The following is an 11,239-nucleotide window of genomic DNA, read 5'->3' as shown; positions in this document are numbered from 1 at the left end:
CCTAGCTTCAACACCTGGGTATCTGAGCATGAGCAGCTGCCATGCGAACAGTCCTCTGCTCTGCCCAGAGGACTGTGGGGGCCAGACTGGATCCAACCCCTATTCCAGGAAAAGCTGTGGTGGGAGGGCAGGTGGTGGCTGACATGGGGTGAGGTGGCTGCAGTCTGGACAGCTGACCCAAAGGCAGGGCACCTCACTCACAAGCTGTGTGCCTGGCTGAGGCGAAGCTGGAGGCAGGCAGTGAGGTCGGCGGCATGCTGTCATACCCTGAGACCTCAGCCTTCTGGAGCTGGGGCCTAAGGAGGCTAGAGCACATGGCCCAGGAGTTACAGTGGCATGGGGAGGAGTCCAGGAGCCCCACCCAGCTGCTGCTGGCAGGGCCCTGCACTGCCCACCCAGGAACAGAACCCTCATAGGAGTTAGGACATATGCAGGGTAACAGCTGAAGTCAGATTTTAACTTTTTATTTATCTGTATAGTACAGTCCCCAGTAGCAGAAATATGTGCACAAAAGAAACAAGTAAGAGTTTACAGAGTTAAAAAAAAGTAATAATGTTTCCATCAGACATTCAATATACAGGGATTTCACAGCTCCAGTCCACCCATGCCTCCCCCAGCACCCAGGCTGCTGTCTCCCACAGGGACACCAGGGGCAGGGAGGGGAGCCAGGCCAAGAGCGCTGGTCCCTCTCAGGGAAGGCCAGTGGCAGTGGACACACCAAGGTGTCGTGGGCAAGATCCTGAGAAGCCATCTGCAGTGGGTGCCGAACTCCAGGCGGGTGGAGAGGAAGGCAAGGATGTCTGGGGACGCTGGGCCACAGTGCCCCTCCCTGGGGATCCCCATACTGCCAGAAGCTGGAGCTCAGAGCATTCGGGGTCAGGAGGGCAGACCAAGGCAGTGCCTCCAGGGACAGAAGGCAGCACTGCCCCTCAGCTCCCAGACCTGCAAGGCGTGGACCCCACACGGCCGCAGCAGCCGGCAGAGCCTCTTCACAGTATGTCTGCTGGCTCACCTCCTCAGGATCGGGGCAACCTGTCCCTGGCTCATCAGCACACACTAAGGGCCGAGGCCACGCGCTCCAGCATCAACCAGAGGTCCCTTGGAGACACTGCTGGCTTGCTGTGGGCTGTTAGCCTGGAGGCCTCAGCCCAGAACATAAAACATCCCTCTAGGTGGAGGGTCTAAGATATTGCACTATATTTCTGCTTCCTAGTAAGATCGTAAACGAGATAGGGAAGAAATGTTACTCCACTTTAATACAGTCTTTAGTATCATACACATCTGTGCGCAGTAAGTGAGATGTCCAAGGCCTCTGAACCCAGTGCCATGGTGCGGGACACAGGGCCTGGCCGGGCCACCTCCCGCAGTCCAGTGGTGAGGGGTGGAGCCCTCCTCTGTCACACCCCAAGCTTCCTCTTCTGGTCAAAGTAGGCATCGAACCTGGCTTGTGCATAGTCCTGAAACAAAAATAAGAAAGACCTCAGCCCTGCACCCAGCCGGGAGCTGTAGGCAGACTCTCAGCACTGTCCCCACTTTGCCTATAAAGTGAGCTCTCTGACTTACGCATGCGTGGTTCTGCGCCTGCTCACCTGGATTGAGCAGCGATGACACAGACAGAACAAGGTGACCACAGTGACCAAGGTGACCAAGCCTGCTTTGTGCACCACGGGCCACCAGTTTCTTCATGGGGCAGGCAGAAAGAAGGTGCTGCAACTAGATATTCCAGACCACAGCCTTGCATTCATGAAGGCCCCTTCTTACAGAGATGCCCAACACAGGGCTTCCCTAATGGCTAACGACAGGGGCTAGGGCAAGGCCAGCTTTTTTCTCTCTCTCTTCTTTGAGAATTCACGCAACACCTGGGCACTGGACCTGAGCTTTAGTGCTCAAGATGAAAGCCAGTTTCGCTTCTGGCTTTTGGTAGTTAACTGGAGGTAGGAGGCTCCCAGCCACTCCTGCCTAGCCTGGCTGTGGACTGCGATCCTCAGATCTCAGCCTCCTGAATAGCTCGAATTATAGGCATGAGCCACCAGCACCTGTCTAAGGATATTTCTTTCCTTTTTTTTGGGGGGGGGGTCAGGGGGCTTGGACTCTGTCTGGGCCCTGTCCTTGAGATCTTCAGCTCAAAGCTACCTACCCTACCCCTTGAGCCACAGCACCATTTCTAGTTTTCTAGTGATCAATTGGAGATAAGTGTCTCAGGTCTTTAGTGCCCAGGCTGGCTTTGAACCATGATCCTCAGTTCTCAGCCTCCTGAGTAGCTAGGATTACAGGCATGAGCCAGCATGCTAGGCTCAGGACATTTCTTAATGTTAGGAAAAAATGGCAGTCTTGCTTGGTGACAATGTGCTACTGAAAGCTAGGTCTAGCCCAAACGAGGTCCAGGCTCCCTCTGAGAGCAAGCTGACCTTTAAGGCAACTGCAGCCTTGCTGGGAAGCTCAATGAGCCGTGCTGGACCAGGGTCCCAGGTCACTGAACTTGGGGACTAGGTGACCCTCTGTAAGTACTCATCAGTCGCTGCACATACAGTGATAAGCATTTTTCCCCAGAGAAGACAATGGCCCCATAAACATACCATGTACCCAAATTCAATGGAGGAAATCTTAGCCTGTACAATGGACCAAAGTGCCCAGAAGAAATGGGAGGCGAGGGCAAACCTGTAATCACAAAAGCAAGAGACTCACATGAGCTGCATGGTATCTGGCATCCTGCGGGCCCCGTGGACACTGGAAGGCCTCCCCTGGACAGCAACAGGCTGACATGCAAGTACAGTATGCCTGCTGCCTGGCCCAAACACACAGTGACACACACAGCGACACACGCAGCGGTGAGTGCCTGCCTTGCTCCTACTGTGAGAGTGAAGCGTGTGCAACCGAGGAGCTGCCGCTGGAATGGGCACCTCCCTGGTGAGAAGCTTCTGGGACACAGCACACGAGCCACCCCACTCCAGCCCCTAAGACTCCTCCCTACTGCGCTGACGCTCCCCCGTGACAGTCTCTGAGAGTTACCTGTTGACTTCAAGCAACATTTCCTCTTCAATAAGGGATTGTTCTTCGCTACTGAGCTCTTCAAAATCACTCTGGAATGTACTCAAGTAACTGGAAATAAAATGGAGCTTAAAAGAAAAGGAACTGGGTTAGGATCAGAATGGCTAGAGTCAACGCTGCCACACCCCCTCAAGGCACACGTGCATGACGACTGGCGACGGTCAAGGTGGCCCTGGAGAGCAGGGCTGGCCTGCAGGGGTGGTCTTGCTGGACTGGGCAGCATGTGGCTCAGGCATGTTTCGTCTTCATGGAGCCCACACTTGGATTTCACTGCATGAATCTTGTCCACACTGGCCAGCATTGCACGGAGCCGGAAGCCCAGCAGGTGTGACGGTCACTCCCTGGAGTGGAAGTGGCCTAGCCAATGCCAGGGGCCTTCAACGCCGGATGCTATGGCTATGTTTAGAGACTGGCAGTTTAGCTTCAGTCTGAAAAACAAGTTGGCCTATGGCTCCTGCAGCACTGTAAAGCACAGCACCCATCACCCAGGCCTGCCTCAGCAGCTGTGCAGGGCCGCACGCTGACATGTCCACACCCAGTAAAGGAGTCTTTGAGGAAAGCCTCACACGCGTGCAGAAGCTTAACACTTGATAGGAAAGGCAACAGGGGATACCTTTTTTTGTGTGTGGTTTTTGGGGCTACACGCTTCTCCCACCAGCACGGACACATGACCACATGACAGGGCAGTGTTTCTGGGCCCCCAGAGTCCCCATTTGAACAGCGAGCCCTGAACACAGCCCACCTCCCCAAGACGCCTGGTCCCAGCCCTGGCTCTGCACGCGCAGGAGCCCCCATGTCCCAGGGTGTGAGGCTGTGCCCACACGCACTCGGTGAGCTGGGTGCACTACTTCCTGCAAGCCCAGCTGTACCTCCACAGCTGGGAGCCTCCAGGCACCTCCACCACGGCCTCAGCGGGTCGTGGAGTGGAAGAGGGGATCCCAAGGAGAGCCTCATGAGACCCCACCCTCAAGTGACGGGCCGCCTGCAACTCGGGGCAGGAAAGGAAACTCCATGCCAAAGGCATCAGCTTTGCTCTAGCTACTACATCCCAGGCCCAAGACAATGCTACTCCATACAAGAGACGAGCAGGGGAGGGGCCCAGTTACCAGACAGAAGGCTGGAGCACAGAGGCTGTCCTTGTGGGAAACACCGCGCTCCCCTCTGGCTGAGTGAAGCACACACTGGACCCCAAAGCCAAGTCTGCACCACATTAAACAGAAGTAAGTGTGTGGGTGTGTGTTTCCGTTCGAGGGAGTGAATCCAAGGTCTTTTGCTGTACCGCTGAGCTACGTCCCCAGGTTTTTACCTTATTTTGAGTTCAACCCAGTTGCGAGGCTGGCCTCCAACTTACCATCCTCTCAACCTCCTCAATACGGGGGGACGAGAGGCAGGAGCCACAAAGCTCAACCACTTTAATAAAAGCAAAGGTTTGCCTGGTCATATTATAATTTAAAAAGCACTTTTAAGGCTAGGACGGGATTCCAGTGACAGAGTACTTGCCTAACATACAAGAGGTCATTAGATCAACCCCGAGCACCCCAAAGCAGTAAATAAATATGTGGCGATCTTTAAAACTGACAATGTAGTTGCATAAAATAAAACTTGTGCATAAAGTTCATCAAGTCTACTGGAAATTGATTTCCTACCTGTTGCCTCCTGGTAGGATACTTGTGAATGTTTGCTTTGAAAAAGGGATATTTTTCATAGGTGTAATCGTACATCCATTCGCAGAAGTGATTCCCAATGTCGAATCCCCTGTGAGAAGAAGGCAGGCAGGTGAAGGGCACCCTGGGGCCTACAGAGAAAAAGGCCAACACTGCAACTGGACATTTGCGTAATTACCTGTAATTATAGCTGCTGTATTCAAAGTCAATGAGCATCAGTCTTTGCTTTTCAGAATTCTCTCGGCCTTCCAGCAGTAAGATGTTACCTGCAGACAAGTTTGGTGACAGGACTGTCATGATAACAGAAGGCAGAGCTGACGGTTCTGGCTCTGGCGGGGCATCCTGTGTGGCTTAGCTTCAGGTTCCATGCACGACGGGGGCAGACAGCACACATGTGCTGCCGTAGGAGTCTGGGCAGACAGGCTCTAGACCCACCCTTCAGTTCTGGTCCCCCTAGCTCCGTGTGGAGCAAAGCCAGGCCTGTCACTCAGCGGCTGGGGCAGCGACTTCCTAAATGCCTGTCCACCACTTCCTGTGCTGGAGGGGGCCCAGCAGGCGAGAGCTTGACAGACAGGGAGGGAGGGGCCTTGCTGGCACTGCTTTTTTTTTTTTTTTAATCAGCTGTGGGGCTTGAACTCAGGGCCTGGGTGCTGCCCGAGTGTGTTCCAGGCTAGCGTTCTACCTCTTGAGCCACAGCGCCACTTGCAGTTTTTGAGTGGTTAATTAGAAGTCAGTTAAGTCACACAGGGACTTTTCTGCCCAGGCTGGTGTTGAACCTCGATCCTCAGCCTCCTACACAACCAGGATCACAGGTGGGAACCACAGGTGTCCGGCTAGCTCCACTGCTTTATCCCAGTGCTCCCTCCCATGGGGAGCAGACAGGGTCCCTGTGCTGGCGCTCCCTTCAGTGCTGAACCCTGGGCATGGTGTGGGCTGGCTCAGCGCCAGCCTGGTCAGCAAGGTGAAGCTCTGACTTGAAAATACAACAAAGCTGCTAGGTGGAGCTGCGAACCTGTAGGGACACTAGGACGTTAGGCAAGCCAGCAGGAGGCTATCACACTGGTTTAAACTGTGTGACAGGGACATGTCCCTATAACTTATACCAAAGCTATCAATGGTGCATGCACTGAGGCTGAGAGAGATGGTGGAGCTGAGAGAAATGGCTCCCAGCCACCCGGGGGCAGTGGGAGAATAAAAACTCAAGGCCCATAGAGCCAAGTTTCTAACACCCTATCTCCAAAACTCAACACAAGCAAGAGAGCTGAGGTGTGACTCAAATGCACTATACTTGCCCAGCTTGTGCAAGGCACATGCTGGGTTCAAGAAAAGAGAGGGATGGAGAGACTACATGAGTGGGTTCATGAATGTATGTTGTACAACCTTCTATAGCCATCATGAAGTCATATGTAGAGTAGTGATTTTAAAATATATGAGAAATTTTAGTATTGATTAAAAATGCTGATGTTGATTTAGTGCTGAATACATTACCGATTTTAAGATTAGAGACAGAAAGGGGCCGGGAGTTTGGCCTAGTGGTATAGTGCTTGCCTAGCATGCACGAAGACCCGGGTTCGATTCCTTGGTACCACATACTTAGAAAAAGCCGGACGTGGTAGAGCTCTAGCCTTGAGAAAAATCCAAGGACAGTGCTCAGCCCCTGAGCTTCAGCTCAGGACTGGCAAAAAAAAAAAAAAAGAATAGAGACAGAAGCAGCATCATTTTGTGAAGCAATCAGTATTAAATTGTAGAATCTTTCTTATTAATAACTGATTTTTTGGGGGGGAGCAGTCCTAGGACTTGAACTCAGGGCTTGGGACATACTGTCCTTGAACTTTCTCAAGGCTAGAGTTCTACCACTTGAGCCACAGCACCACTTCTGGCTTTTTCTATGTGGTACCAAGGAATTGAACCCAAGGCTTTGTGCATGCTATGCAAGCACTCTACTACTAGGCCACACTCCCGGCCACAACTCCATTTTTTTTAAAAAAAAAAAAAAAGAAAAAAGAGCCAGGTACTGGTGGCTCATACCTGTAATCCTAACTACTCAGGAGACTGAGAACTGAGGATTGTGGTTTGAAGCCAGCTTAGGCAGAAAAATCCATGAGACTATCTCCAATTAATCACAGGTGGTAGAGTGCTAGCCTTAAGCAAAAGGAGCCCAGGCCCAGAGTTGAGTTCAAGCTCTAGGAGCAGAAAACAAAAGTGTGGGGGGGAGGGGGCAGGGGGGAGGGCAGAGGCAGGAGGTGTTGCTACATTTAAAGTATGTTGTCTGGTACAGAAGACTGGGCAGATCCTAACTAGGTGGTGATCCTGGACTTTCGCTGCTGCTGTGGTTGGTGCACCAACACAAATCACCCCAAACACCAAAGTTAGTGACTATTCTTTTCTATTTTTCCCATGTAAATATTTTACTGGAATATTTTTGCTGGAAATTGTTTTTAATACTCTACATATTTTTCTTCCTTTTGTGGGGGGGGAGGCGCCAGTCCTGGGTCTTGAACTCAGGGCCTGAGCACTATCCTTGGGCTTTCTGAAGGCTAGAGCTCTACTACTTGAGCCACAGCACCACTTCCAGTTTTGTTTTTTTTTTTCTATGTATGTGGTACCGAGGAATCGAACCCCAGTCTTCGTGCATGCTAGGCAAGCACTCTTACCACTAGGCCAAACTCCTGGCCCTCTAGATTTTTTTCTAAAACTTGCTTTTTCTCTTAGTTGGCAGGCTAAAACCCAACCTGGTTGCTCTAAAGGTGCACAAGATTGTGTCCTGTCTACTGTCCACCCCAGCGGTGTTCCTCACCACTCAGCACCTCCAGGAACACACATCAGCCCCTATTTGCAGCAAACTGAGGCAAGCTTACCTTCTTGGCAATCATTGTGACAAAATACAACTGGAGATGAAGTGGACTCGAGCAATGATCTGGGAAAGACAAGATTTAGTGTCACCTGCCGAGCTTTTTTTACTGTTGTTGTTGGTTGTGGGGCTTGAACTCTGGGCCTGGGTGCTGTCCCTGAGCTCTTCAGCTCAAGGCTATCGCCCTACCCTGAGTCAAGCCCCACTTCCTGTTTTCTAAACGTTAATTGGAGATGAGAGTCTCAGGTCCTTTTGTTCCCGGGCTGGCTTTTGAGCCTTGATCCACAGATCTCAGCCTCCTGAGTAGCTAGGATTACAGACGTGAGCCCCTGGGCCAGCTATCTTTTTATTTTTTGAGGGGGGTCAGTGCTGAGGCTTGAACTCAGCCTGAGTGCTCTCCCTGAGCTTTTTTACTCAAGGTTCTACACCACCTGAGCCATAGCTCCACTTCCAAGCTTACATGTATTAACCTTTCTCTTATCCGCTTTCACCACCCTCGGCTCCAACAGCATCTCTTGCCCTAGACAACAACCTGTCCTCCGAAAGTCTGCTTTTCCATGAACTCTCCCTGGGCCAACAGGAAGTACCCGTTCTGGGTTCACGGGCTGCATGCCTCTACCAGGGAACTGGAGCCAACACTCACCTCAGGTTCTCCAGTTCCACAGGCAAGTTGTAACTAAGGAATTTTTGCAGCTGTTTCACTCTGGACTCTCCAGTAAATGTAATTCTTAGCACTTGATTTAGGTACCTGATAGGGAGGGGCCAGAGAGAGGAGCCGGCTTAGTTCAGCAGGCATGAGGTCAGGCCTCAGCTATGCACCACACCACCCTGTCTTCTGCCTCCTTAAGAAGTATGGAAGGGAGTGGAGGCCTTTTTCTCTTACCCCTTCCTTTTTACAAATAAGTCTTTCTCTGTCCAGGAATGAACTGCATCCTACAAGGGTGAGATATTCATGAGATACCCGCGCACCGAAATCAAAGAGGCCCCAGATGACCTGGCAGACAGGGAACAGATGCCTGCTGCTACGGCTGCCAGGAACTTCCCACAAAAAGACAATGAGGACTGGCTGGTATGACCACTTACTTTTCCATTGTTACAAAAAGCCATTTGGGTTCCTTATTGAATGGCATTTTCATGCCATGAAACGTAGCCATTTTCTCAGCTATTTCCGTAGAAATATCTGGCAACATTAATTCTTCAGTCTCTAAGCGCCGACTCTGAAAGATTAAAAGAGAGTTAAAACTTGCCATTTATCCCAGGAACCTAAGATGTGGGCTCCTACTCTCAGGGGAAACTTGCATTTGTAGGGCAGTTAATTAAGGCTTATTCAGTATATAAAGTTCCCTTAGCAGAAGTGGAGCTGCCCTTGAGCAAAAATGCTCAGGGACAGCACATAAGCCCAGAGTTCAAGCCCCAGGACATACACGCACATATTTCCATAGCAACAGATGCTGTGTCCCCACAGACAAGGACCCAGAAATTGCCATGCCCCTCTACCATGAAGATGATGATTTCACTGTGAACTCTTCTAAGAGGGAGAGTCCACCCTCACACATCACAAATAACGGGAAACCTCCCACAGCACCCTCCCTCACAACCCTGCCTCCTGCACTTCTCCCTGTGGCCTTAGCGCCTGGCCTGGCACTGAGGCGGCTTCCGAGGGCCGCATGGACAAGGGGACAGTCATGGAAGACAGACCCTGCCTCTGGAAGTAGCACTGCCCAATTGTTCTGGTGGCCCTTCCACAGCGGGATTGGGGAGCCAGAGGGTCCCAGCCTTTCCCCGAGAGCCAAGGCCCTAGAGGCAGCAAGCATGGGGGAGAGGGAAAGGAATCATATCCCACAACACAGGTAAAATCAAGTGCAGGAGACAATGATGGAGCCATGGGGCTACATCCCACAGGACCCTTCTGTAAGTAAGAACGCCCTGTAAACTCTATTGCTGTAAGCCGTCATGTGATTAGCAGCACACAAGCTTGTGTATTTTACACCAGCATCACTATCATGTTTCATGATGGCACTGTGACAGCTACAATGTCACTGGGTGACTGAAACTGTTTTCCAATATGGGATCACTGTCATACAAGTGCTCTGTCATTGCCAAACGACAGTGCATGAACTGTGTTTTGTTCGGCAATGTGGAAAATGTAAAGCTAACATGCCCAAAGATGAGCGAATCTAGTATGCCAAGCTCCCTGGGCAGCACAGAGGGGCTCTACCCGAGGCTGCTGCCATCCCACAGGCCATCACCCAGGCCTCTGACAAACGCCTGAGGCTCAGGAAGAAACCCACAAGTTGTGGAACATACAGGATGAGGGGAAATCAAATGAATGTTTTTCCTCTGCCATGCTGGGAACAGGATCCAGGGCTCAGAGCTAGGCAAGCGCTCCACCACAGAGCCACATCCCTAATGCCAAATCGTCTTTTTTTTTTTTTTCTGGTGGGTCATGGGGCTTGAACTCGGCCTGGGCACTGTTCCTGAGCTCTTTAGCTCAAGGCTACCACCCTACCACTGGGCCTGGTTGTTGTTCCTGAGCTCTTCAGTTCAAGGCAACCGCCCCATCTTGAGCTAAGCCCCACTTCCCGTTTTCTGGAGGTTAATTGGAGATAAGTCTCAGGTCCTCTTGTGCCTTGGGCTGGCTTTGAACTTTGATCCTCAGATCTCAGACTCCTGAGTAGCTAGTATTACAGGTGTAAGCCCACCATGCCTGGCCCAAACTGTCATTTCCATGGGTCAAAAATTGTTGAATATGGCACATACAAATGGCTTGATTTGGTATTTTCAATGAATTTATAAACAATACACACACATTTTTTTCTTTTAGTGGGGGGGAGGTTGTGGTATTTGAACTCTGGGCCTGAGCACTGTCCCTGAATTCTTCAGCTCAAGGCTGTTGCTCACCACTTGAACTATAGCACCACATCCACTTTTCTGGTGGTTAATTAGATGTCAGTCTCACAAACTTTAGTGCCTGGGCTGGCTTTGAACCACAATCCTCAGATTTCAGCCTCCTGAGGAGCTAGGATTACAGGCGTGAACAACTGGTGTCCAGCTAACAATTTTTAAAAGGGCTTGGAGGCATGGCTCAAGTGGCAGGGCACTTGCTTAACGAAAGCAAGGCCCCAAGTTCAAACCCCAGTACCCATCAATTGGTCATTAAACCTTCAGTGTGTTGTGAACAATATATACAAAAAATGGAACAAGAGGCAGGAGTGTAGCCTAGTGGTAGAGTGCTTGCCTAGAATGAATGAAGCCCTGGGTTCGATTCCTCAGTACCACATACACAGAAAAAGCCAGAAGTGGCTCTGTGGCTCAAGTAGCAGAATGCTAGCCTTGGGCAAAAGTGTCCAAGGACACTCCAAATTCAAGCCCCAGGACTGGCAAAAAATAGTGGAACAGAACTGTTGCACCAACATGCTAATCTTGGGCCCAGGGCCTGACCCCTACTTTGCTCCTCTGCACTTCTGTTATTCTCAACTGGTAATTCCCTACACACTCACACACTCTCTCTCTCTCTCATGCAATCATGCACGCACGCACGCACGCACTCACGCGCATGAAAAGGGGGGGAAAAAAGGAGCCTTTGGTACACATTTGCTAGTAGACAATTTGTTCCGTCCAGCTACAGGATCTTACTATGTAGCGGAGACTGGCTGCAGATGCCAACCCTTCTGTC

At 51.1% G+C, this 11,239-nt stretch overlaps 1 protein-coding gene across 4 annotated transcripts in view; it reads right to left on the bottom strand.

Moving 5' to 3' along the window:
- Positions 1–448: 448 nt before the first annotated feature.
- Chka (choline kinase alpha) overlaps positions 449–11,239 on the bottom strand; it is a 42,284-nt gene continuing 31,493 nt past the window's right edge. For all 4 annotated transcript variants that reach the window (XM_090347235.1, XM_090347234.1, XM_090347232.1 and 1 more), the window contains 8 exons: positions 8,647–8,780; positions 8,207–8,311; positions 7,571–7,629; positions 4,891–4,978; positions 4,695–4,803; positions 3,010–3,116; positions 2,577–2,658; positions 449–1,457 (listed from right to left, as the gene is read on the bottom strand). In XM_090347235.1, the coding sequence (XP_090203361.1) occupies positions 1,398–1,457; positions 2,577–2,658; positions 3,010–3,116; positions 4,695–4,803; positions 4,891–4,978; positions 7,571–7,629; positions 8,207–8,311; positions 8,647–8,780 (744 nt within the window). In that variant the 3' untranslated portion in view covers positions 449–1,397. The remainder of the gene's footprint in view (positions 1,458–2,576; positions 2,659–3,009; positions 3,117–4,694; positions 4,804–4,890; positions 4,979–7,570; positions 7,630–8,206; positions 8,312–8,646; positions 8,781–11,239) is intronic.

The sequence above is a fragment of the Megascapheus bottae genome, chromosome 16 (genome assembly GCF_031878675.1).
Source record: "Megascapheus bottae isolate mThoBot1 chromosome 16, mThoBot2.hap1, whole genome shotgun sequence".
Lineage (NCBI taxonomy): Eukaryota > Metazoa > Chordata > Mammalia > Rodentia > Geomyidae > Megascapheus > Megascapheus bottae.
The sequence above is the reverse complement of the archived record's forward strand: the minus strand, read 5'-3'. Positions and strand labels throughout refer to the sequence as shown.